The 26029-nt window shown below is 44.3% G+C and overlaps 1 protein-coding gene across 1 annotated transcript in view; it reads left to right on the forward strand.

Annotated features, from left to right (window-relative positions):
- Positions 1-26029, forward strand: part of LOC141504120 (G patch domain-containing protein 2-like) — a 64992-nt gene that overhangs the window by 4597 nt on the left and 34366 nt on the right. The window contains 3 exon segments of the mRNA XM_074208955.1: positions 19844-19948; positions 22661-22719; positions 24877-24958. Of these exon segments, the coding sequence (XP_074065056.1) occupies positions 19844-19948; positions 22661-22719; positions 24877-24958 (246 nt within the window).

The following is a 26029-nucleotide window of genomic DNA, read 5'->3' on the forward strand; positions in this document are numbered from 1 at the left end:
ACACAACTAAGCCTTCCCAGAATTCCTGATGGAATGAATTCAAGAGGAGACACATGCTGGATTCTGGAGCCCCCCTATCCCTTCTCCTGTACACTGTCCTTTTCCTGACTCTCCCCTCCTTCCCCCCAAGCCTTTAAATCAGCAATTCTGAATTCTTGAAGCAGCGTAAATGATGCTAGGGGAAACTGAGGCAGCCACAGAAATCATCCTAAGTTCAAGATCTCCCTTGCCATGCTCCTGTAGGGGTCCCTGCCTGGCTCCCAGTCATCATTCTGTCCTTGATTTCCCCTCTAGACCAGAAGACTGAGCTCAACATCCTGAGGCTGCTTTCATCTCTGCCCTCCCCCTTACACTTTTTTTTTGTAATTAAATGTTTTTATTTAAGGGAACAGGTTTAAGTGACTTGTCTGAGGTCACACAGCTGGACAATTATTAAGTGTCTGAGACTGGATTTGAACACAGACCCTCCTGACTAGAGGGCCTGTACTCTATTCACTGAGCCACCTAGCTGCCCCCCCCTTTACTCTCCTGCTTTGGACTGGAAGAAGAAAGAAAAAGAGAGAGGAACAAACAGATAGAAACAGAGAGTGAGACAGAAGGCCCTAGAGTACAGCGCCATCCTCCTGGGGCCTGCATCTCCCCATCCCTAAGGCAGGAACTCCAACTGGGAGCAGCCTTCCAGAGTGGACTGAGGTAATGACATTTCCTCCCTTAGGGTAGTGAGGTTCCAGGGTGGCAGGCCATCTGCTTGGAAATGAAAACAGAATCCCTGGGGCATGAATGGGGGGAAAGGGGAGTCTTTGATGCAATTCCCAGGATCATGAGCTGGCTGATCACATCACCAACATGCAACCCCCAGAACACCCTCCAGTATCTGGGAAAACAAAAGGAGAGGTTTGGAGAAAAGGGAAAACCCTTTCATCCCTCCCTCCCAGGGACTCACAAAATTCTTCAAAGGTGGCATGGAGGTCCCTGGGCTGGAGGAATTAGTCATCTTAAGATTGTAGTTTCCATAGGAAAGTCAGGTGAAATACGTTTACTTTTCATTTTGTTTCAGTCTTTTCCCTAAACATCTCATTTTACAAAATGTAAACAGATGAAACCCTGCATTAAAACCCATCTATTACTTCTTCACTAATTGTAGTGATTTTTATGCTGAACGTCAGACCTTTTTTGGTCACATCGTCTTCATGTGTCAATGATGTCCTAGATTTTAGTAAGGAATGTCCATTTTGAGATGAAGATCCGGTCACAATTAATGAGGTACATTTCCTGACGTTGGCTAGAAGCAGTTTTGGTTTAAACCAAGACAGTGACAGGTCCAGAAATCAGGGTGACCTCACTTTACTCACTGTAGCCGCCTAAGAGATTTGTGTCTCCTGGAAGTCCCCAGAGATGCCACCTTTATTTTAATTGATTGATTTATTTTTAATTTATTTATTTAATTTCATCCATATGCACAAGCAAATTTACAAGTTACAAAATTTCCCTCCCCCCTTCCTCCCCTCCCCCCTCCCCTCAGCTGGAAACAGGCGGGTTAGCATTTTACATACATATTTACTTTGAAAAAACATATTTACAAATTAGTAAATTTGGCATGAGGAATTAGGATTCAGGGCAAGAGATACATGAGAGATAATATTTATAAAGTGTTCATCAGATTCTTAAGCCTTGTGTGAGTGTGTGTGTGTGTGTGTGTGTGTGTGTGTGTGTGTGTGTGTGTATTTCTTTCTCTGGTTGGGAAAAATATTGTCCATAGCCAGTCAAATACAGTTGTGCTAGCTCTCTGAACTGCCAAGAGGAGCTGCTCCTTCAAGGTTTTCCATCTCATAACGTTGTTGATGTTCTCTCGGTTTTGCCCACTTTGCTCAGCATCAGACCCGCTAAGTCGTTCCATGCTTCTCTAGAGACCGACCGTGAATGGTTTCTTATAGAACAACAATATTCCATAGTATTCATGCACCACAACATTTTGAGCCATTCCTCAATGGATGGGCATCCCCTTCATTTCCAATACTTTGCCTCCACAAAAAGGGCTGCTATGAATATTTTGGAACATGTAGCATTTTCCCATTTTTTACAATTTCTTCTAAATATAGACCTAGAATTGAAATTGCTGGCTCAAAGGTGATGGACAGTTTTAATGCTCTTTGGGCATAGTTCCATATTGCTCTCCAGAAAGTTTGGATCCATTCACAACTCCACCAGCAATGGAGAAACCATCTTTATATGAGAGTGAGGTCTACAGATTATCCCAGTTGCCTTCTGGATGGAAGTCTGCCTCCCTTTACTGCATGGCTGGCTTGGACAGGAGCCCTGCTTCTTGTTCACTGATTTGGACAGAGGCTCCCACTTCTCCTGGTCCATCTGGGATCACTGTCTCCTCCACATCCTATGCAAGTTGACCCTAGCAAGACTGATCAAATAGTGGGCATGGAGAACTCCCCAAAGGTGCCAATGAAGAGAATTCCACTTGGTCAGACCTTTGGGGAAGGTTGGTTCTCATCAAAGCTCCAAATATTTGGGGGACAGGCACTAGACAAAGACTGTTTCCTTGAAACAGCCGGGAAGAAGAGTTTCCAAAAGGAAACTCCTGTCAGCTGCCTCCTCATGAAACAAAGGTGCCCTATCATGTCAGCTCTGCAGGGGAAGAGAGTCTCTGCACCCATCATCCCTGGGAGGGAGATTTGTTATAATGGAAAGGACCTGATAAGAAAGGTCCACAATTCCCAATTCCACTGCATTCACATTATAATCCACAACATCCCTTTTCCTCACATGCCCAATCTGCTCTGCAATGGTTGGACATTGTCTATATTGGGTTTCCATTGGGATTCCTGTTATTGCTCAGCTGATATTCTAGCTCCTTTATTTGGTTCCCTGTAGCTCTAAGGGCAACCAGATAGCCTTGCCTCCAAATCTGTTTTGGAATAGAAATGTTTAAGTTCAGGTGACTCTTGTATCTGGAAATGCCAAATCCCAAACATCCCTTTTTATTTTCCTGTAGGAATCATTTCCTTTTGAAAATGTGACCACAAGAATCTCAAGATTGCCATTTTCTTCTCTCCATTTGCAAAGCTGCTTCTAAGGAACTTCACACAAGCCATTGACCGGGCAGCAAAGAGTACTTTCCCTTGTAACTAGCATTTTCGTTTCCTCAGTAGGAAACTTTTCCATTTCTTTGCTATAGAAAGCAACTGCATCCCCCCTCCCCCAATTTCCATGTCTATATATTGCTAGCTAGGGTTAGAAGCTGGGGCTAGCAGTGAGTTGGGTTGTTTTTGGCTTCATGATGGAGAGGAAACTGCACAGTTTGGCTATGACTTCCTTCAAATTTATACTCTAGGACTACTTTCTGGAAACAGTGGATGCCCAGGGGCCTCTGCTTGCTCTTGTTTTTTCTTCCCTGAGAGAGAAATAAACACCACATACTGCCACAGACTGCTATCCCACTTCTGACTGGTCGCCCTCTTCAGACAGGTATCCCCCACCTGGAGTGACACTTGCAGAAAGACCAACATCCTCTCCCAACAATTTGCCCTGAGCTCCAGCCTGGCTCTCTCCACAGATCTCCCTTCCCCATTTAGAAGCCTTTCCTTCATATGCTTAAGGGGTGTTGAGCGGATCCAACTCCTCAACAGGAATACGAAAAAAAAACCTCCCCAGAGTTTTTTGCAAAAGGAATTCAAGGGGAAAAATCCATTCAGAAATACTTGGTTCTAAAGGGATACCCTAAACCACATTAGGTTTTTGGTGTAGGAGAGGAATAGTGGCATTTGTTTTTGTTTTTCAACATTTTGGGGGCTTCTGTGGGGGAACAATTTCCTTTTTCTGGTTATGTGAAAAGATATATTTCAACATCAGACAGAGGGAAAAAGAGGGAGAGAGAGAGAGAGAGAGAGAGAGAGAGAGAGAGAGAGAGAGAGAGAGAGAGAGAGAGATTCAGGGGACACAAAGAGAAAAGGACAAACACTCAGACAGACTCAGAGGGATGACCAGAGAGGAACAGAAAGACACAGAAAGACACCCAGACTCAGAGGAACAACACTGCATACATCTGTGAGTCCCAGTCGTTTTGTGTGTCCAGGACACTGTGGATCTGTGTGTGTCCCTCAGTGTCTCTGTATTCCTCAGTGTGTCTGTCTGTGTGTCCATCCTTGACTGTCTGTGTGTCCTTCTGCTTCTGTCTGCCTGCCTCTCTGAGTATGTCTGTCCCTCTGGGACTGTCTGTGTATCCCCTGGATCTATCTTTGTGGCCTTCCTTGTCTGTCTGCATGTCTCTGGGTCTGTCTGTCCATCAGTTTGTCCATCTGGGTCCAGCTTTGTGTTCCATGGTTCTGTGTGAGCCATCTGGTCTTTCAGTCCCTTTGGATCTTTCTATGTGTCCAGCTCATTTCTGTGTGTCCCTCTGGGTCTTTTGGTGTGTACCTCTGTGAACACCTGACAGTGTTCTGACTTAAAACAAGCCCGCTGCCAGCCAACCTCATGGCCAGTCCCTCAGTAAATGTGACCTGCTCCTCCTCTAAGAACAGGCATTCCTTGCTGAAATCTGTGACATCCCTGAAAATCAACATTCAGCTCCATGGGAAAAGCCCCATCTGATGACACTACTGATCAAGCAGAAGGTGTAGCTTTTTTCTATAGATGTTGTAGGAAACAATTGAAAAAAGATGAAAAGCAAATAACCCCGATCCTGAGACGACTGTCATTTCCCCAGTCTTGGAAGCTCCATTGTACCCATGAAGGATTTCTTCTGTTCTTGGTGGGGTGGGATGAGAGGGCCTGCCCTGTTCCCCAGACTTCTCTGTTGTTTTCCCAGAAGATGGAGGGTGTTCTGGGGGTTGCGTGTTGGTGATGTGTTCAGTCAGCTTATGAACCTGGGAATTACATCGAAGACTCCCCTTCCACCCTCCCCATTCACTCCCCAGGGAGTCTGTTTTCATTTCCAAGCAGGTGGCCTGCTAGGCTAGAACCTCAGTTCCCTAAGGGAGGAAATGTCATCCCCTCATTCCAGCCTCGGAGGCTGCTCCCAGTTGGAGTTCCTGCCTTTGCAATGGGGAGATGCAGGTGGTGCTTACATTCTAGAGTCCTCTATCTCTGTCTCTGTCTCTGTGTCTCTGTCTCTCTCTCCCTCTTTCTTTTTCTTTTTCTTTCTTCATCCAGCCCACAGCAGGAGAGGACGGGGGAGGGCAGAGATGAAAGCAGCTTCAGGATGCTGAGCTCAGTCTTCTGGTCCAGAGGGGAAATCAAGGAAAGAGTGATGTCTGGGGGTTGGGAAGGGACCCCTAGGGGAGCAGGGCAAGGGAGACTTTGAACTTCTACAATGGAAATTCTAGGGGTGACTCAGTTTCCCCTCTAGGGGAACTAAAACTGCATCAGGAAGCCAGACTTAATCTTTAAAGCATGGGAGGAGCTGGAGGCAGGGAAGAGATACCAGCCATTGGGGCGGTGAACTCAAGAATCCATCTTTTGTGTCTCCTCTGGGATTCATCCCATCAGGAATTCTGGAAAGGCTTTCATGTTAATAGGGGGGGTGAATTCACACAGCCCCCCCATGAGCACCTGCGGGTGCCTGGCATGAGGAGGGAAAATATGTCTGACTGGACACAGGAGGGGCCGGGGAGGAAGAGCATGTGAGGGAGAGGGATGGGAGCAGAATATTGGGGAGCCCTTTGTCTTTCCTAAGCTGTCTCTGGAGGGAGGCATAGAGTCCAGGAGAGAGGTTGGGAGAACAGAATGGCCCTGGAGGCGGATTCCAGGAGAGGAAGGAACCTGAATCCACCTCACCTGTAAGTCCCCTCCCCCCTCCTCTTCTCAGTCCCTTGGACAGATGCTCCCTGACCTTGGGGTGCCCTGGCCTGCAAGCCCTTAGAGCACAGGCAGGACCTGGGAGCTGACCATGTGTTAGGTGCTGGGGAGCCAAGGAGGACCAATGGGGGAGAAGGGAGTGCAGGAGTCAATACCTTGGGGCCCATAAGTGCTAGGGTAACTGGCATGGTGCTGTCTCAGGGTGGAAGGCGGAGCTACCATCCAGCCAAACCTGGGCAAGAAGGTACCAAATTAAAGAGGTAGCTGAGCAGAAAGAGGAAAAACAAATCAGGAAATGACTCCTCAGGTTCCCCCACCATGTAGCCCAACCACTTGCGAATAGCTCCCCTCGATTTCCTAGTCTCTGCCCTTTAAGGCCTAGTGGAGGGAGGCAAGGCTGGCCTTCCATTGTCCTTCTGAGAAATAGACCTTAAACTGTGAAGGAAAGGAAGTGCAGGTTCTGAGGGGAATCCCTCTCTCCCTTCCTCCCTGCTGCCCCAGGGCCTGGTGAGCTGATCCCATGATTGGCTGCAAGGGGAGGAAAGGGGAGGGCAGGGATCTTCAGTTATTGGCCAGTGAAGTTTTCTGAAAAATCTCATCTGAAAGTAAGCACTCCAGAATCCCAGCAGACACAGAAAGAATCCCACCAATCATTCTCCTAGGGTGGATTGCCCAGAGGACCAAGGAACAAGGGGCTGCCCGGATCTTGGGCCTGGGCAGTAGCAAAGAGGGTTTGCAGGAAGACCCAGGGAGGCGGAATCTAGCAAGCCCCCACTTTGTGGCGACTTATTGCTCACCATGCCATCTGAGATGGGTCCTGATCCAGAGCCTCCTAGCTGCTGACTCTGCAGCATGGACATCAGCCCCTGCAGTCTACCTGGAAGTGAGCAGCTGCCCCAGTCACCAACCCTTGTGTCACTTGCTGAGAGCAGGCAAGGATATTTCTGTATCTCTCATCACTCTTCAGCTCTGTCATAGGGGCTTACTTTATGATGATCCTCATAGAAAGTGACTGTAACTTCTCAGGGGCAACGGCTGCTGGTCCAATGGATAGAGTACTGGCCTTGGAGTAAGGAGAATCTAAGTTCAAATCCAGCCCCAGACACTTGCTACATACTTAGCTGTGCCCTTGGGCAAATCATTTAAATCCATTGCTTTGCAAAATACCAATAAAAAAAAACCAAAAGACCAAAAACCTAAGTGTACCAGTGTGTGTCTTTAGTTAGCGACTGAAGGAATCAACAAAGGACTGAGTGAAGGATTCATTGAAGGAGGTCAATGGACAGATCTCTGGGTCAGAGACTGAGGTGCAAGACAAATCACTGTCATTACCGCAAATAAACTGTAATTCCCAGGCGGGGTGAGAAAAAAAGGGGTGGTGGAGAGCTTCTGGGTTCTGAGGGGTAGCAGTGGAGCAGAAGATATCGGCTCCATTTTATTGTCATTTCTATTGGTAAAATCATACCCATGCCAGAGGTTGACCCATTTCCCAGTGTCAGAGACGTTGGGTCTAATCAGTCCCTTCTCTGGGGCTTCAGAAGCTGTTTCTGGAACATTAGTGATCGCAATAGAGGTAAGTCTTCTTCTCACCAAAATAGAGACCCCACCCAAACAGACCCCTTCAGTCCCTTTAACTGATCATGAGAAGGTGTCCCATTACAGATTTATGACAAGTAGTTAGAACTTTTGCTTTGCTTCATCACATGTCCCTAGGACGATGGGTGTGCCTTTCTCCCCAGAAACATATGGGTCAGGTGTGTCTCTGTTGAGTTCACATGACCCTTGCCCCCAGCCTGTGACAGCAGTTGATGCAGTAGAGACAGTACTGATCCTGGGGTCCAGCGACACTGATTTTAAATAAAGTCTCAGACATTTTCTCACAAAAACACAGCCACTGGCAGAATAGGAAGAGAAAGGCCAGAGACTGAATGCAGCAGGTTCAGGGTCCTGTCTACTCTCAGCTTTCTGTCCCTCTTCAGGTACCAAACAATGCACAAATAATCTTTTCAAATGTGAGGCCTTGAAATTCTCCCTCACTATTTCTGGACTAATTTTATCTCTGGATCAGAAGTGCCCACTGACCCATCTCTAGATATCTTCGGTGGGACTAGAGTCAAAAGGGGGTGGATGCTCAGGCATTGGGCTATTTCTGGATTTTTCTCATTAATGCATTCCGTAAGGAGTTAAGGGAACTCTATGTTGTCTCCCTAAAAGCCACTGGAAGGAGAATTGGGCAAGGTCTTCCTCAACTACTTGCTCTTATACACCCAGAGAAAAATGATGGTGCAAGAGTCTGTGTGCATTTGTCTGTATGTGTGTATATGTGTCTGTTTCTGTATCTTTGTGTGTGTGTGTGTGTGTGTGTGTGTGTGTGTGTGTGAGCATTAGAGACAGAGGGACACACAGATAGACACAGACACTGAGACCCAGAGATCAGCCAGAAGGTGATGGAGGAGGGGTGGGAGTCCCTGGGGTTTTGGGATCCTAGGACCAGGCTGGTAGGAGAGTCAGTATGGATGGGGGTCCAGTTTAATGGATTCATTTTGGGAAAATTAAGGCAGGGGTTGTGAGAAAAAGAGAGTGAGGCAACTTCCAAACCATCTGCAAGATCAGAAGAACATCCGGATCAGAAGAAAGGGCCTTTCCCTCTAGGAGAAAGATCTTGCCCACCCCCAAGGCCTCTCCAACTCACTGGTCCTTAAGGAGAGGTTGAGGCTTGGGCATGTCGGAGCAAGGTTTGACAGGGATCTCCATATCATAGGGCAGATTCATTCAAATATTGTCATACTTACCATATCTTCCTTTTCAACCTAATTTGAGCAATTTCCACAAAATCCCCTTTCTCTTGTTTTCTTTGTATAGCACATGAAAGAAAAACAAACAAGATAACTTGGATTCCTTCTGTAAGGGGCAAAACAACCAAATGTCCCAAAAATGATATTATCAAAGAGTTTTGAAAGAATGCCCCAAAATCTTTTTTGTGTGTTTTGTATAAAAATCTTACAGTAAATAAAATTCACTACACCCCCTTCATGCTGATGTATATCTCTGGTGATATCATAGATCAGTAGCATGTCACATCTAGTATTAGAAATGAGATGATCAGAATTCCTGAGGAAAATCCATAGAGGAGGCCAGGCTTCGTTGGATAGATACAAACCCTGAAGTGAAGGCTGCAGGCCTCTACCTTTTACAAGTATGTCACTATCCTGGGGCCTTGGGAAACTTGGAGTCTTGGGGATGGCTACTGTCTTAATAACAACAGCTCCAGGTAAGAGAGAGTTAATACCCAGTTCTCCAACCATCCTTAATACTTAGGCCTCCAGAAAAAGAGGGGGAGTTCCAGAGCAGGGCCTGATCATGCCTACATGAAATCCCTACCTCTTCTGTTCTACTCCCTCCTCCTCCTTTGACACTACACAGGTGAGGGCCTGCTCTCACACAGAACAGACCAGTATCCACAGCAAGGTGACATTGGATTTTCTTTTCTTATTGCAACTTGGATTGTGTTAGTCTTTACATTGTTTCCATGGTATACATTGATCTAAGTTGAATGTGATGAGAGAAATCATCTCCATAAGGAAGAAAAATAAATTATAGGAGATAGAAAAATTACATAATAATATAGCTTTTGTTTTCTAAATTAAAGGTAAAAGTCTTTGGTCTTTGTTCAAAGTCTACAGTTCTTCCTCTGGATACAGATGGAATTCTCCACTGCAGACAGCCCAAAATTGTCCCTGGTTGTTGCACTGATGGAATAAGCAAGTCCATCATGGTTGAACATCGACCCCAATGTTGCTGTTAATGTGCACAGTGTTTTTCTGGTTCTGCTCAACTCACTCAGCATCAGGTCATGCACATCCCTCCAGGCTTCCCTGAATTCCCATCCCTCCTGGTTTCTAATAGAACAATAGTGTTCCATGACATATATATATATATATATATATATATATATATATATATATATATATATATCACCGTGTATTAAGCCATTCCCCAAGTGAAGGACATTTACTTAATTTTCAGTTCTTTGCCACCACAAACAGGGCTGCTATGAATATTTTTGTACAAGTGATGTTTTACCCCTTTTCATCATCTCCTCAGGATTTCTACCCAGAAGTGTTATTCCTGGATCAAAGGGTATACACATTTTTGTTGCCTTTTGGGCTTAATTGGTTCATTCTATCTTTGAGTACAGTTAGGTGACATAGCCATTATGATTATCCCACTGACAGGAGCAGAGATATTTGAGTTCAAAGTCCACCATTTTTTCGACTGACTTATTTTGTACCAACCCTCCCTTCAGAATCCTGTATATGCCCCACCCCTCTCTTCCATCTCTTTGCTGGGCTCCTCCCCCCTCCTCCTGAAGCCACCTTTGACTCTCGTGCTGGACAGTGGGGCCACTCTGCAGGAGTCTGGTGGGGGGTGAGTACCACCCTGACCCTCCCCTCCACATCCATCTTCCTATACAGGTAAATAACAAAGTCTTTCTATAGTTCCTGATGGAATGAATTCAAGGAGCGAACCTAAGTCAGAAATCCCCCAATTCTGAGGCACCAACCTAGTTATAAATGTAGAGCCAATATCAGTTGGGTTTCTGTTATTGGAGGGGTGGGGGAGGAAGGGAGATAGAAAAATGTAAAATGTAAAAATGTAAAACTCAAAACCTTGCAAAACAAAGATTGGTAAAAACTACCATTTCACAAACCTGGAATATTAAATTAATATTAAATTAATATTAAAACAAAAAGAGGTGGCACTGAAGCAGGCCATAGTCTAAGGGAACTAAAGCTACAAGAGGAGGGAGGAGGGTCATGTAAGATCCCAGGAAGAAGTAAAACAGCTTATAAATGGGACAACAAATTTTGTTTTGAAATTTACATTAAATTTGAATTATATTTAATTTTTCTAGAATAATTTTGTAATATGTATTTCTGTAAAATACAATTGTTTTCATAAGAATATAATGACACATTAAATGAAATGGGTAAAACCTATATCAGATCACTTGCTGTCTAGGGAGGGGGGAAGAAAAGGAGGGAGGGAAAAAAATGTGGAACACAAAACCTTAGAGAAAATGAATGTTGAAATTCAGTGATGAAAGACAATTCTAAAGGGCAGCTAGGTGGCATAGTGGATAAAGCACAAGCCTTGGAGTCAGGAGTACATGGGATCAAATCTGGTCTCAGACACTTAATAATTACCTAGCTGTGTGGCCTTGGTTGGGCAAGCCACTTAACCCGGTTTGACTTGCAAAAAGAAAAAAAAAGAAAAAAAGACAATTTTAAATGACTTCTGATGGAAAATGCCATCCACATTCAGAGAAAGAATTATGCAGTCTGAATGCTGACCAAAAGGAGACTATTTTCATTTAAAAAAATGTTCTTGCTTGTTTTTCCCTTTTTGTTGTAATTCTTCTTTCAAAGCATGGTTAATTTGGGAAAATGTTTAATATGATTGTACATCTAGAACATATCAGATCACTTGATGTTTTGGGGAGGGAAAATGAAAGGTAAGAAGCAAAAAGTGAAGATACCCAAAATCACACAAAAATGAATGTTGAACATTGTCTTTACATGTAATTGTAAAAAATAACAATTTTCAAAACAAAAGAATACCCCTTTAAAAATAAAGCGAAATAAATAAGATATCTGGAGGAAAAAATTGTCAAAAAGCAATGAGAGCTATGGAAGAAAGAATTGGAAAGGGAATTAACAGCTTGGCACGAAGTTTAAAACCTTGTCCAAGCAACAAACTCTCATTAGAATAGACCAAATAGAAGCCAGTGACATCATGAAGCAACAAGAAATATTAAAACCAAATAAAAGCTTAAAAATATAGAAGAAAATGTAAGGCATTACTTCGCAAAAACAACAGACATGTAAAGAGATTGACAAAAGAAAATGTTTAAGAGTTATTTGACTAGGGGCAATTAGGTGATGCAGTACATAGAGCAGGCACTAGCTCTGGAGTCAGGAGAACCTGAGTTCAAATCTGTCCTCAGACACTTAATAAATACCTAGCTGTGTGACCACGGACAAGTCACTTAACACCATTGCCTTGCAAAAACGAAGGGGAAAAAGAATTATTTGACTATCTAAACACTATGGTTACAAAAACCCAAAACTTAGATATTATATTTTAGGAAACCTTAGAAGACGGTTGCCCACACCTCTTAGATTCAGAGGGCTAAAGTGGAAATACAAAGAATCCACCAGTCACCGCATGAAAGAAATCCCAAAATGAAAAACTCCCAGAAACACCTCATTCAAAATCCAGAGTTTCAGAGTCAAAGCCAAAATATTGCATTACCAAGGATCCACAGTGAACTTCACACATAATGTAACAACCATCACTAAAAATGTGCAGAATATTTAAAGTATTATATTCCATAAGGCAAACTATATGAGTTAACAGCCAAGAATAATATTTGGTAAAACTAAGTATTATGCTATAGGAGCAAATAGGTATATTTCATTTAATGAACTAGAGGACTTGTAAGCATTCCTGATAAGACAAGAGTAGCAGAAAAAACTTTGTACTTCAAAGGAGTGAAGACAAACAGAAATGTCAGCAGGAATGAACAACAATAAAGAATTAAGCCATGATAAATGACTTATATTCTAATATTTTGCGAAAAGTCAGGGTCATTAAAGGAAGTTGGCAAGCAACCAAAGGCAACCCAGTCCATTTACCCGCCTCCAATTAATTCTGAGTCCAACAGCTTGTTGGCTATTGACAAGATCACTAGGAGTCTAGATATAAATACTGATGAATGAGCTCTATGGGGTTCCTCCAAACACATATTAGAATAGGAAGAGAAAGGCCAGAGACTGAATGCAGCAGGTTCAGGGTCCTGTCTACTTTCAACTTTCTGTCCCTCTGCAGGTACCAAACAATGCACAAATAATCTTTTCAAATGTGAGGCCTTGAAATTCTCCCTCACTATTTCTGGACTAATTTTATCTCTGGATCAGAAGCACCCACTGACCCATCTCTAGATATCTTCGGTGGGACTAGAGTCAAAAGGGGGTGGATGCTCAGGCATTGGGCTATTTCTGGATTTTTCTCATTAATGCATTCCATCAGGAGTTAAGGGACCTCTATGTTGTCTCCCTAAAAGCCATTGGAAGGAGAGTTGGGCAAGGTCTTCCTCAACTACTTGCTCTTACACACCCAGAGAAAAATGATGGTGCAAGAATCTTTGTGCAATTGTCTGTGTGTGTGTGTGTGTGTGTGTGTGTGTGAGAGAGAGAGAGAGAGAGAGAGAGAGAGAGAGAGAGCATTAGAGACAGAGGGACACACAGATAGACACAGAGCCTGAGACCCAGAGATCAGCCAGAAGGTGATGGAGGAGGGGTGGGAGTCCCTGGGGTTTTGGGGTCCTAGGACCAGGCTGGTAGGAGAGCCAGTATGGATTCAGGGCCAATAGGAGTAGGGTTGGAAATAATGAGGATGCTGGAAGCCTGAAAACAGACAGTCATTACTTAGCCACTGGGATCCTGGTGCTAGGTGCACGGCAGCCCAGCAAAGCCAGAAAGGCTTATAACCTGAATCCTGGAAGCTCACAGTCTAAGGAGGAAGAGTGAACCATCTCCACAGGATCTAGGTTGGGTGTCAAGGAGGCCAGCTCAGAGGGCAGAAGACCCTGCTACCAAGGGGGCTTCTAAGGAAGAGGTGCATGATCTGGAACATGAAGCCAGGGAATGACTTTACTCCTTGTTCCATCCTCACTGTCCTGCTTTGTAAATGTGCCCTCCAAAGCCAGCCTCCAACTATACTATGTCCTTCAGACTGTATTGTGGGGACCAGTAGGGAGGAACTTTAAAATCTTTGTTTTCCATTTGGGAAGTGAACTTTCCAATTCCTTCAGGGAGGCTGATGGAATCATGGTATCATACCCCTTTAATATAAACTGTCTGGATGGGGGTCCAGTTTAATGGATTCATTTTGGGAATATTAAGGCAGGGGTTGTGAGAAAAAGAGAGTGAGGCAACTTCCAAACCATCTGCAAGATCAGAAGAACATCCGGATCAGAAGAAAGGGCCTTTCCCTCTAGGAGAAAGATCTTGCCCACCCCCAAGGCCTCTCCAACTCACTGGTCCTTAAGGAGAGGTTGAGGCTTGGGCATGTCGGAGCAAGGTTTGACAGGGATCTCCCTATCATAGGGCAGATTCATTCAATATTGTCATACTTACCATATCTTCCTTTTCAACCTAATTTGAGCAATTTCCACAAAATCCCCTTTCTCTTGTTTTCTTTGTATAGCACATGGAAGAAAAACAAACAAGGTAACTTGGATTCCTTCTGTAAGGGGCAAAACAACCAAATGTCCCGAAAACTATATTATCAAAGAGTTTTGAAAGAATGCCCCAAAATCTTTTTTGTGTGTTTTATATAAAAAACCCTTCAGTAAATAAAATTCACTACACCCCTTTCATGCTGAAGTATATCTCTGTTGATGTCATAGATCAGTAGCATATCACATCTAGTATTGGAAACGAGATGATCAGAATTCCTGAGGAAGATCCAGAGAGGAAGCTGGAGGCCAGGCTTCATTGGATAGATACAAACCCTGAAGTCAAGGCTGCAGGTCTCTATCTTTTCCAAGTATGTCACTATCCTGGGGCCTTGGGAAACTTGGAGTCTTGGGGATGGCTACTGTCTTTATAACAACAGCTCCAGGTAAGAGAGAGTGAATACCCAGTTCTCCAACTATCCTTAATGCTTAGGACTCCAGAAAGAGAGGGTTGCTTTCCAGAGCAGGGCCTGACCATGTCTGCATGAAATCCCTCCCTCTTCTGTTCTACTCCCTCCTCCTCTGACACCACACAGGTGAGGGCCTGCTCTCACAAAGAACAGACCAGTATCCATAGCAAGGTGACGTTGGATTTTCTTCTCTTATTGCAACTTGGATTTGGTTCATTCTATCTTTTTTTTATAAAGATTTTATTTATTTTCAGTTTTACAATTTTCCCCCTAATCTTGCTTCCCTTTCCTCACCCCCCACAGAGGGCAGAGTGTTAGTCTTTACATTGTTTCCATGGTATACATTGATCTAAGTTGAATGTGATGAGAGAAATCATCTCCATAAGGAAGAAAAATAAAGTATAAGAGATAGCAAAATTACATAATAAGATAGCTTTTGTTTTCTAAATTAAAAATAAAAGTCTTTGGTCTTTGTTCAAAGTCCACAGTTCTTCCTCTGGATATCGATGTTATTCTCCATTGCAGACAGCCCCAAATTGTCCCTGGTTGTTGCACTGATGGAATGAGCAGGTTCATCATGGTTGATCATCGCCCCAATGTTGCTATTAGCGTGCACAGTGTTTTTCTAGTTCTGCTCATCTCACTCAGCCTCAGTTCATGCACATCCCTCCACACTTCCCTGAATTCTCATCCCTCCTGGTTTCTAATAGAACAATAGTGTTCCATGATATACATATACCACAGTGTATTAGGCCATTCCCCAATTGAAGGACATTTACTTAATTTTCAATTCTTTGCCACCACAAACAGGGCTGCTGTGAATATTTTTATACAAGTGATATTTTTATCCTTTTCCACTATCTCTTCAGGATTTCTACCCAGAAATGTTATTGCTGGATCAAAGGGTATACACATTTTTGTTACCTTTTGGGCTTAATTGGTTCATTCTACCTTTGAGGACAGTCAGGTGACATAGCCATTGTGATTATCCCACTCTGATAGGAACAGAGATATTTGAGTTCAAAGTCCACCATTATTTCGACTGACTTATTTTGCATGTTCAGAAGGGCAGATTGTCCAAGAAAGTTTGGAGTTATGAGAGTGGGGAAGGTAGGGGCAGTAAGGGTGAGGGAAGCTACAATTCATTTCACCATCCTGCCTTCTATGCCAGGCTGCACTCCTGCTGCCACAATTACAGGTAAGGCTCATCTTTGACCTTGAGTTTCCATAACCTGCCATCAGTGAGAGCACCAGCATGACTTGGGTATCTAGATTGTGCCAGGCCCTGTGAGGGGCATTGGGGAAGCTGGAAAATCAGAATCAACTGGTTACTATACTCAGAGGGAAACGATGGGGGTGATATTATATAAATACTGGGGTCCCCTACTTATATAAACAAAATGGAAAGGAAGATGACACCAGGGTCACATGAGGCTGTAATATCCTGGGGCACATGGGCAGTCACCCAGGTTCAGGAAGGTGGTGCCTGAGAAGAGCCATGAAGTCATGAAATGACATTAGTATCATACAGCCCACCCCTCCCCCTCTCTCCCCACTGTACCTTGGTCATTCAATAGCAATTGGGGCTCTTGGAAGGAGGACTGTGATTTTTTTCTGCATTTGAGAAATGAGACCTAGATTTTCTGGGAGAAGAGGAGAAAGTGCTGCTTCTAAGCAGAAGGCATTTAGTTGTGGCTAGTGCAGGGGAGTAAGGTAGGCCCCTCTTAGCAATGTTTTTTTTTTTTCCACTCCTTGAAGACTGTGGACACTGAACACCAAGGAAGGTATATGGAACTGCTATTCTTTCAAACGTTCTAGTGCCAATTCTCCTTGGATGAGTAGTGATGAAAGTTGGGAGCTGTCCCTCCAGGAATCTGGAAGGCTCAGGCTCAGAGTGAGGTGCGGTTTCATGTTTAATCCATGGGAACCTGTCAGGACCTGGGCTGATCCTGCCATAGGTCTAAATCACCATCAGCTGAATCCCTCCACTCTCCACCAGCTGCCAGGGATTACAACAGCACCTATAACCCACTACCTTTGGGACTCCTCCTGCTATTGCCCACACAGTGCAGTTTTATTTGGTCCATTCTCTTTGATGTGATCATTCTTGGAATTTTTCAGAAAACCTGGGAATGAGAGTCATCATTCCTAAAATCTATTAGAAACCTGCCCTAAGAGCTAACTTTGAGCCTTTCCTTATGATTCTAGGACCGTATTCCTATAGTCACTTCTCTGACCTAAGGAACAAACTTCCACATGGGGAAGAGGACCTGGGTCCATAGCAGCCACCTGTAGCTAAGGAGGGGGAGGATGGGTTTCCTTTTGGATATGTAACCTGGGACATACTGGAACCCTCAGTGTCTAGTGGGGAAGCCGTCCCTAGGACACATGTTGGGAACTGTTGTGTATGGGAACATTGTGAATTACCTTCACCTGGTGTCTTTGAACATCTGAGCCTTGTTCTAGTAAGTACCATGGAAGTGGGAGTGGATTAGAGACTGGAAAGGTATTTAAGCACTTTTATTCTGGTAAATCATTGGATTACTTGGAGATCTGGATGGAGTACTTTTCTCCTGTCCCTCCAATGCTTGCGTGAGCAAGATTGTAAGATGCCAGAATAGGACTCTACAGACAGGCTCTCCAGGTATCTTGCTGGTATAGTGACCTCTCCCTTGTCCAGTAATGGATGACATCAACCTATGGATCCCTGATGACGCTTGATCTAAGATGCCTCGCTTGATCTAAGATGCCTCGCTTGATCTAAGATGCCTCGCTTGATCTAAGATGCCTCGATGGATCTAAGATGCCTCGATGGATCTAAGATGCCTCATTTGTCTATGATACCTGGCTGAAGATGAGACTGACAGAATCCTTGCAACAAAAATTCTCTTTTTTTGTTGTCATACTTAATGCTATTATACAAAAACTCCCAAGAGAAAGAAAATTCTTATGGAAAGGAGTGAAGCAAAAGTGAAAGAAATGGAATTCATAGAGAATATGTTTAATTAGAGTTTTCCATAATTGTTATAACCCTGGTGCTGTCCTCCATACCCAACACAGTCTCTTATTTTTCTCTTTGGGAATCTGTGGGCTAAGGCTGATTGGGCTTTGTTTGTTGCCCAAACCACGTTTTTTCCTCTAATTTGAGAAAGCAATTTGTTCTATGGGTCTCAGAGCTTTACAGAACTTACCTAGGTATCCATCCAGCATTCATCCCTCCCCCCCCCAAAAAAAAACCCTCTATGCTCAACCCAGCCACTAATGAGTCTGGGAAAACACTATAAATTTGTCTTTATATTCAATCTCTCTCCTCCCCCAGCACACCTCCCTGTGGTTTGGGATTTCCCTATTCTCCAGAAGAATATGCTACCCCGACCTTTTCATCCTTCTTTGCTCCACTGGGCACAGTTTTGCTTCTTCTCTTTGAGCTGGTGGCAAATACCACCCTCCCACCCACCCCCTAATTAACTTTATGCGAATTGTGCTAATAGTTGGGGGAATTGCTGTGATTTATGCAATCTCAGGGTCTGGCCCCTCAGCTTGTTGTTCCTTCAGTTAGGGGGGGTGGAAGTGGGGAGCTGACCATCAAGTATGGCTGTTTGGAGTGGACTGAGATACCTTGGCCTTCTGCCCGCCCATTTCTGGTCCTATTTTGACACTGTCACATGTGTGCTCATTGTGCGGGAGCCATACTTTGGCTTAACTCAAAGGGCAATTCTCTCCAGAATTAGGGTGTTATTGGATTGCTTTCTCTTCAATTTATTCACTCTTGGATTGTAGGAAGGTTTTGTTGTTTCCTGAAAATCTACCTGGTGGCATTTTCCTCAGTAATATAGAAGGAAGTAAATGTGATTTCTTAATGTCTTTCTTTTGTAGGAGAAAAAAAACTAGTAAACAAGCAGGAACCCCACTCTCCCGCCCCCAAGCAAAGATTCTACAGCTCCTTCCCCAGGCAGACCCCAGCTTGTGGTAATGTCAGCATCTTTTAGATGATTTTTGAGGGGAAAGGGCGCACACGGTGGCTGAGGCAGAGCTCCAGGGAATGGAGGTGAGGCTTGTTCACAGCCTCCACACTGACAAGCTCAGAACTCAGGGCAGTGACTCCTGTGACTCTGTAAGGTCCCCCAGGACTGTCCCCTTGACACCTAATAAAAACTTCCAAAGCTGCTACTATGTGGCAACTAAGTGCTAAAGCCTTTAGAAATCCTCCCTCATTTTGTCTTTGCAATCGGCCAAGAAAGAAGGTTCTAAAATAGAAATTTATGGAAAGGAAGTGACTTGGCCAGGGTCACACATCTGGTAAGTGTCTGATTATTTAAAATCAGGTCTTGCTAGAGCCCAAGACCATTATATCCTGCTGTCACAGGATGTGGACTCATCAGAGATGCTCCTGAATCAGATGCTTCTTGGGGGGGAAAGAATTACTGTCATCCCAGGGCAACATGAAAAAGGAAGTCAAAATTTCATGTAAACTGCTTGTCACAAAATAATCTGAAATGTGGAACCTTCTCATAATCAAATAGAGATTGAAAGTTCAATAATTTCCTTGTTTTGTATTGCAAGGATGTGCAGCTATCACAATCATCATTGCTAAGGATTAGAAGGATTTAAGGATTTTTTACCAGGGACAGGTGTGATCTGTCAGTTTAAGAATTGGAAATCAAGTAAGTGTCCTTCAATTGGGGAATGGCTTAGCAAACTGTGCTCTATGTATGTCATGGAAAACTATTGTTTTATTAGAAACCGGGAGAGACAGGATTTCAGGGAAGCCTGGAGGGATTTGCACAGACTGATGCTGAGTGAGATGAGCATAACCAGAAAAACACTGTACACCCTAACCGCAACATGGGGGTGATGATCAACCTTGATTGACTTGCTCATTCCATCAGTGCAACAATGAGGGACAATTTGGGGCTGTCTGCAAAGGAGAATACCAAATGGAACAGGATGTCCTTCCACCTCCATTCCCATCCTCCTCAACTAGGGGCAGGCCCTGAGCAGGATTTCTCACCTGATGGTAGCCTGGAGGCTACATCTCTCTCTCTCTGCCTCTGAAACATGGGCCTTTTCCTTCTGCCTGAAGAGGAAAAACTGCTGGTTCTGGGCCAGACCCTCTCTTGCCTTCCATGTGCTGTGGAGTCTCCAAAAGTTGAATTTCAGGTGAGGGAGAACAGTCAGCAAGAGATTGTCTTCCAAGCTTAGTTTTCTGAAAGATTAATGATCACTAGAAGAGAAGCAGAGAGCCTCTGGCATTGGGCCTGTCAGGATACCCTGGGCCTTCTCAGCCCTGACCAAAATTCCAAATTCTTCCCTTGGGGCTCAGATGCCGGTGACATCAAGCTGTCCTCAAAGGTAAAGGGACCAAGACAGAGTTGGGACCAAGTGCTGATAAGGAAAGAAATTGAATGTGGGGCTGGTGTGGGCCATGGTATGTGTGATTAGTTGCCCCTTGGATCATGGCAGGGAGTGGTAGGGGGAAAGAAGAGGTGGAGGAGGAGGAAGAGGAGGAAGATGAAGATGTGGACAAACATTCAGGAATGATGGGATTTTACACTCCTCATCAGACCCCCCTCTGTGGTGCAAATATTCTCTTCTTATTGTGATCCTAAACTTTAGAGGCCCAATTACCTAGAAAGACAGCCCTGACTATATCTGAGAATGGGAATAAAAGGGCCTTAGATCAAATCTGCAAGAGAATGAACCCTCAGCTTCCCTCAATATGTGACCCCAGGAGATTGGGTCTGGTATTTTGGGGCTACTCTGCTTGACATGTACCAGTGAACTCAGCAGCAGGACCTCCTTTGGAAGGGGTGATAGACACAGAGTTGCCCCAAGTGGATGTTTTCTGGGATCCTTTTCTTGAGCACCTGGGGATATCATAAGGCTGGAGATCAGGGTAGAAAATTTTGAGGCTCTGATGACATGAAACCCACTTTGTTCCACTTAATTCCAGGCTTTGAACATGAAGTGACAGTACATGGAGAGAGGCCTACTTCCTAACCACATCTCATATTCAATGGCCTCATCCAGGGTCCTTTCCCTAGTTCTGGCAAACCTTGAGCCCCCTTTAATCCCCACCCTGGGAATGCAAACTGAAAGTCAGGTCCCTTGACCAGCTTAAGTCTCTGCCCTTCTTCTTCCTTGAATGCTAGAGGCTATAGCTTTTAGAAATGAGATCCCTTAGAGGGGCCTGCCAACACCCCAAGGACTTGAACCAGGCCATGGCAGGAAGGACAGGGTGGCCTAAGAAGCTGCAATTTCCTCCATCCCAGAATGTGAGGGTGATGTGGGATCTGACTGGAGGAAGACAAACCCTCCCAGGGCAGAGGATCTGGGTGACTCATTGAATGAATGGAACAGTGAAGGAAGCCTGTATTACTTACACTTTCCAGGTGCTAATCACTGGGCTCAGCATTGAAGATACTGATGTAAAAGGAAGCCTGTTCCTTCCTGCAAGGAACTTACATTCCAATGGGGGTGGGGCATGATCTCACCAATGGGTGGTTTTATTACCCCCTTGCCATGGAGATGTCCCATGCTTTTTGGGGTGGAGCAACAAAGCAGATGCCAGGTCCCTACTTTAATGTTTCTGGTGATAAAATTATATTCAGAATTATGGTTGAATCATGGGAAAGAGACAAAGATTTTGGGTACCAGACCTTGCTTTTGGGACCTCAATCTATACCCTGGGTCTCTCTGAGTGTGTTTGAATGTGTGTGCGTGTGTGTGAATGTCCCTCTGGGTCTGTGTGTGTGTCCCTCTGGGTTTGAATGTGTGCCACTCTTGATCTGTTTGTGAGTCACTATGGATCTCTGTGTCTCTCCCTCTGTGGGACAGTGGAACATTAAAGACTGCATCCCATTGGGGTTCTGTCCCTGAATCAGGGTGGTGGCACCAGAGAATGTATTCATCTTCCTAAGGCCTCTTGTAGTTTCCTGGGCTCTCCCCATCATGCCCTCTGGCAGATGACAGGTACAGTATGAGATCTGATGAGCTGGGCTCCCCAATGTTCTTTCCTGCTTCTGCTGCTCTGGTTTGCCTTTCCCCTCTGTGTCTGTTGGCTCACAGGCAGCTAGGGTGACTGGGTCTTATCCTCAAGAGCTTTATCTTGACAAGGTAACTGCCACACCTGGGTCAAAAGCAGGATGCGTGGGCTGCACTTGGTGCCTCTGATGGAATCTTGGAATCTTGTTGGTTTGTACAAGCTGATTGTTAGTTGTGGTTGGTAGAGATGTGGAAGACAGTCCCGCTCTGGTTGGTCACTCATTTTTCAGTCCTGTCCTCCTCCAGAGTTCATTTTAGGTTTTCTTGGCAGATAGCCTGCACCAGTTTGGCATTTCCATCTCTACTTCCTTTTATGGCTGGAAAAATGAGGCAAACAGAGGTAGAGGACTTGTCTAGGATGGCATAAATTGTCATTTTCTGAAACTTGATTTAATTTCATAAAAAAAAAATTACCCACTTCAGGCCTGGAACTCTAGTCATTGCATCACCTGGCTGCCCCTAAGACAATGACCCCTTGTAACCAGTGATTTTCCCTCATTTATGCATGTGGGTGTTGTACAACAATCAGGTCTCAGAGAACTAGAGTTAGTTCCATGGTCCTTGTGCCAGTGGTCATTGAGTATTGGTGAGGGATGGGACTTGGCCCTACAGAATTTGGAATGCTCAGGTTCAGAATGATGTGAGGCTTTGTATCCAGGGACAACCTGATAAGACTTGGCATAATCTACCAACACCCCTGCATCACCTGTAACTTGGGTCTTTTGGTCTCTTCCCCTTATTTCTCAGAATATAAATTCCTGTTTCAGTACTACTATTTGTTGAACTTTCTAAAACCTGGGAATAAGAGGCATCATTACCAAAATCTAGTGGATACTCATTCCTGAAATTTAGCCTTCAGACACCCTTTGTGATTCTGGGGCCTTCCTGTATTACTGTTGGCACTCCTCTGACCTGGGGATCAAGCCTCAAATAAGGAAGGAGGATCCTCAACCCTAGCCACCTCTCTGTCGTTAATGGGAGAGAAGCGGAGTTGTCCTCAGGTCACATGATTTAGGACACCCTGAAACCCTCAGTTTGCAAAGCGAAGGCCATCCTTAGGACCTGCTTCCACTCCCTGTGACCTCCCCCTGTTCAGCAATGGGTGACATCAACGTAAATATCCTGTTGTCACTGGTCTGTGATGGCAGGATGAAGGTGAGACTCTAATCCAATTCTTTTAAAAAATACCCTTAGAGTTTGTTTGCTTTAATAATAGCTTGAATGTTTTCAAATAATTTTAACTGTAAGGTGGAAGAATCAAAGATGTTTCATTTGTCTATATACAATGGTATCGTATAAAAACTTCAGGAGAAAGACAATACTTGGAACATGTCAAAGAAGCATTCAAAGCAATATAATAAGGAGTATACATTATAATGGTATTCCTATGATAACCTTGATATGGGATCACATTCAGCAGAAAGCCGGAGTCTTCCCTACTTAGGAAGCATTTCTCTAGTGCTTGTGGTGCTGTTTGTAGATTGCGAAGAAATGGAACATTTTCTTTAACAAGTCTTGACCTTCTTTCTCATCTTCCAGGAGGCAAGGTATTATGGGCATTTCAAGGTATATTTGAATTCAACTTGGTCATTTCACAAGATGTTGACCCTCGCACAAACCCTCTCCACTCCCCTCTTCTCCCATGACTCCCCAGGCAGTGTCTCCCCAGTGTGGAGCTTGACATTTTAAAATATTTTTCTTTTATTTCAGGCAATGGGGTTAAGTGACTTGCTCAAGGTCACCCAGCTAGGCAATTAAGTGTCTGAGGGCAGATTTGAACTCGAGTCCTCCTGTCTGCAGGGCCAGTGCTCTAACCACTGTATAACATAGCTGCTCCTACTGGGTAGCTGTGAGGATGAAGGAAGCAGGAATACATCTTGCCTCCCAGCCTTTGTCTTGTCACCTGCTGCTGCTACAGGTAAGGTCCATCTTTGAATATGAGGTGCCATATCCTGCAATCTCTGAGACCATCAACAAGGATTGGGCTTCCAGGAGGTGCTAGTGCTTGTGATAGGTACTGGGGGTTGCAGGAAAACCAGAAATACTTGGTGACTATCATGGGGGGTCTCCACAAATAATGAGTGAAAAGGATTACAGAGACAAGGTATCAATCAAGAACTTTGATCAATGGAGAGTCATTGGTCTACTGGGAACTTTTACTAAGAAAAAACCTTCAGGCAGTACATCTGACTCTGGAACCTTCCTCCATTCCTGCATTCACTCCTCTGACCTGGGGGACAAGGCTAAAAGAGGTAAGTAAGACCCTGGTCCATAACAGCCACCTGTAGCTAAGCAGACAAAGGGTGTTTCCCTTAGGACATGTGATCCGGGATGTGCTGGGGCCCCCTACCATCCCTAGGACCTGCTCTCCAGGCTTCTCGTAGTTATTGTGACCTCCCCCTTCCAGCTTTGGATAAAGACCCAGATGGCTCTGGGCTGTGGTGCCAGGCTTGGAATGACTCTCTAATCAAATCCTTGCCACAAGAATACCCCTTCAATTTGTAACCCTTTATTAACAGTTACATTTTTTCTGATATATACTTTCATATATCACATTCAATGGTTCATATAAAAATTCCAAGAAAACAGGATTATTAGAAAAAGAAGGGGAAATGGGAACGAAAATGAATTTGGAATGCGACCAAAGTTGTTCTATGAGAACCAAAATCCCAAGCTCATAGTCATCCCTAAGGCTGTGATTTTCCATCCTCCTTCAGCCTTTCTCTAGACTTTGGGCTTGGAGGGAGGAACATGCCTGCTGGACTGGTTGCCTTCTTGTCTGATGCTGAGTATGCCCCCCTTTATACTTCCTGCCCATACTAGCCCCAGTGTTGGTTTTCTCATTTAAGGAGTGATAGGCAGCCCCCAGGCAGCTGCTTTTTTCTGCTTTCATAGTCATACTGCCATACTTTTCATGTTGTCCTTCCTAGGACAATAAAGGGAAGGGCTATGAAAGAACAGTCTCTGGGTTGGGACCCTTCCCTTGCAGTCCACACCTTGGTGGGCCATGGGGGAACCATTAATGATGGCTGTTAGGTAGACTACTATAAGTTTGGAAAAGGTGATCCTGAACTTATGGCTGAGGATTCCTGGGCTCAAATTGATACTGTCCCATGGATAGCCACTTTGGAGCATCTATCCCTGGTTATAACTATGGAAAAGGGGCGAGGGGGCCTCCAGAATCTGTGTGGCTCTGCATTGTGTGTTCCTCTTAAATTCATTCCATCACAAATTGTGGGAAGTCATTGTCATTCTCCTGAATGGGGAGACATGTGGTGTGCATCTTCCTCACCCCTACCTCTGTACCTTCAGAGTAGCCTGTTTGACCTGCTACAGAGTGAGGGACCCTCTTGGAAGATGAAGGATGGAGCTCAGGAATTGGAAGAAAGGGAGAGTGGGGAAGGATTCAGAGTTCTGATATGGATTGGCCTGTCCAAATGTGCTGAGGAGCTCTCTATATTATGTAGTAAGAAGGGTGGTTCAGTGGGATTGGTGTTTGGGCACTAGAATGACTCAGGTGGGATCGAGGGTTAGGGTGAGAGGGCAAAGCATTGAGGATGGGCAAAGCATTGAGGATGAAAGATGAATGAAAAACCTTCCTCTGCTCCACCCATTACCCTGGTGAACTCCCATTTTTATTTGAGCTGCCATGCCCTGCAAAGAAATGCATCTACCCACATGAACTGGGCTCCACGTCTTAGGTAAAAACTTTCATGTTTCCTTTTTAATGTTGATGTTGTAGATTCTATTACTCATTATTAATCTCACAGTACCGTGAATTCAGATATACCACAGGCTTTGCTGTTGTAAAATTGAATGCTCTTGATGTGAGATGAAGTCTGTGGAGAGATGTTTTTGGTTCTCTGGAATCCATCAAAGGGACCACCTGCTTTGAAAAGGTCAATTTTGTCTGAATTTTTTGTTTATGTACTCTTACCTGCTCCCATGTTAATATTGAGAGTGATGATTCTCTCAGTCTTCATGTATTTTTTCTCCACCAGGTCCCATTCCCTTCTCTTCAGATTGTTTCTGTAGGGATTTTAGGGAACTTGAAGTTGAGTCCATGATTGGACCCCCTACTATAAGCTATTATTTTGGGGCACCATTTATGGAGACAATTCCTCCTCTTAACTTTGCCTTGATGTCCATCTCATGTTCTTTTGACCTTTAACTTTCTTCCTTCCTTTCAGTCCTAAAGATACATATCTGTGATCAGTAAAATTCAGCCAAGACTAAGATCCTCCTTTTAAAATCTAGGCAATTTATACATCTTGTGATAGTTTTTGATACTTCCTGCCTGAATCTGCTTTGGTGCTTTGTGGTTGTGATTCTTGCCATTGCGTCAAAGCAAGACAGGCAATGTGAAAATAAAGCAAATCTGGGGAGCATCAGGTGGTTTAGTGAACAGAATACTGGCACTGGAGTCAGGAAGATCTGACTTCAAATCCAGCCTCAGACACTTAAT

This window comes from Macrotis lagotis, unplaced genomic scaffold, assembly GCF_037893015.1.
Source record: "Macrotis lagotis isolate mMagLag1 unplaced genomic scaffold, bilby.v1.9.chrom.fasta BILBYCTG135, whole genome shotgun sequence".
NCBI classification, from domain to species: Eukaryota; Metazoa; Chordata; class Mammalia; order Peramelemorphia; family Peramelidae; genus Macrotis; species Macrotis lagotis.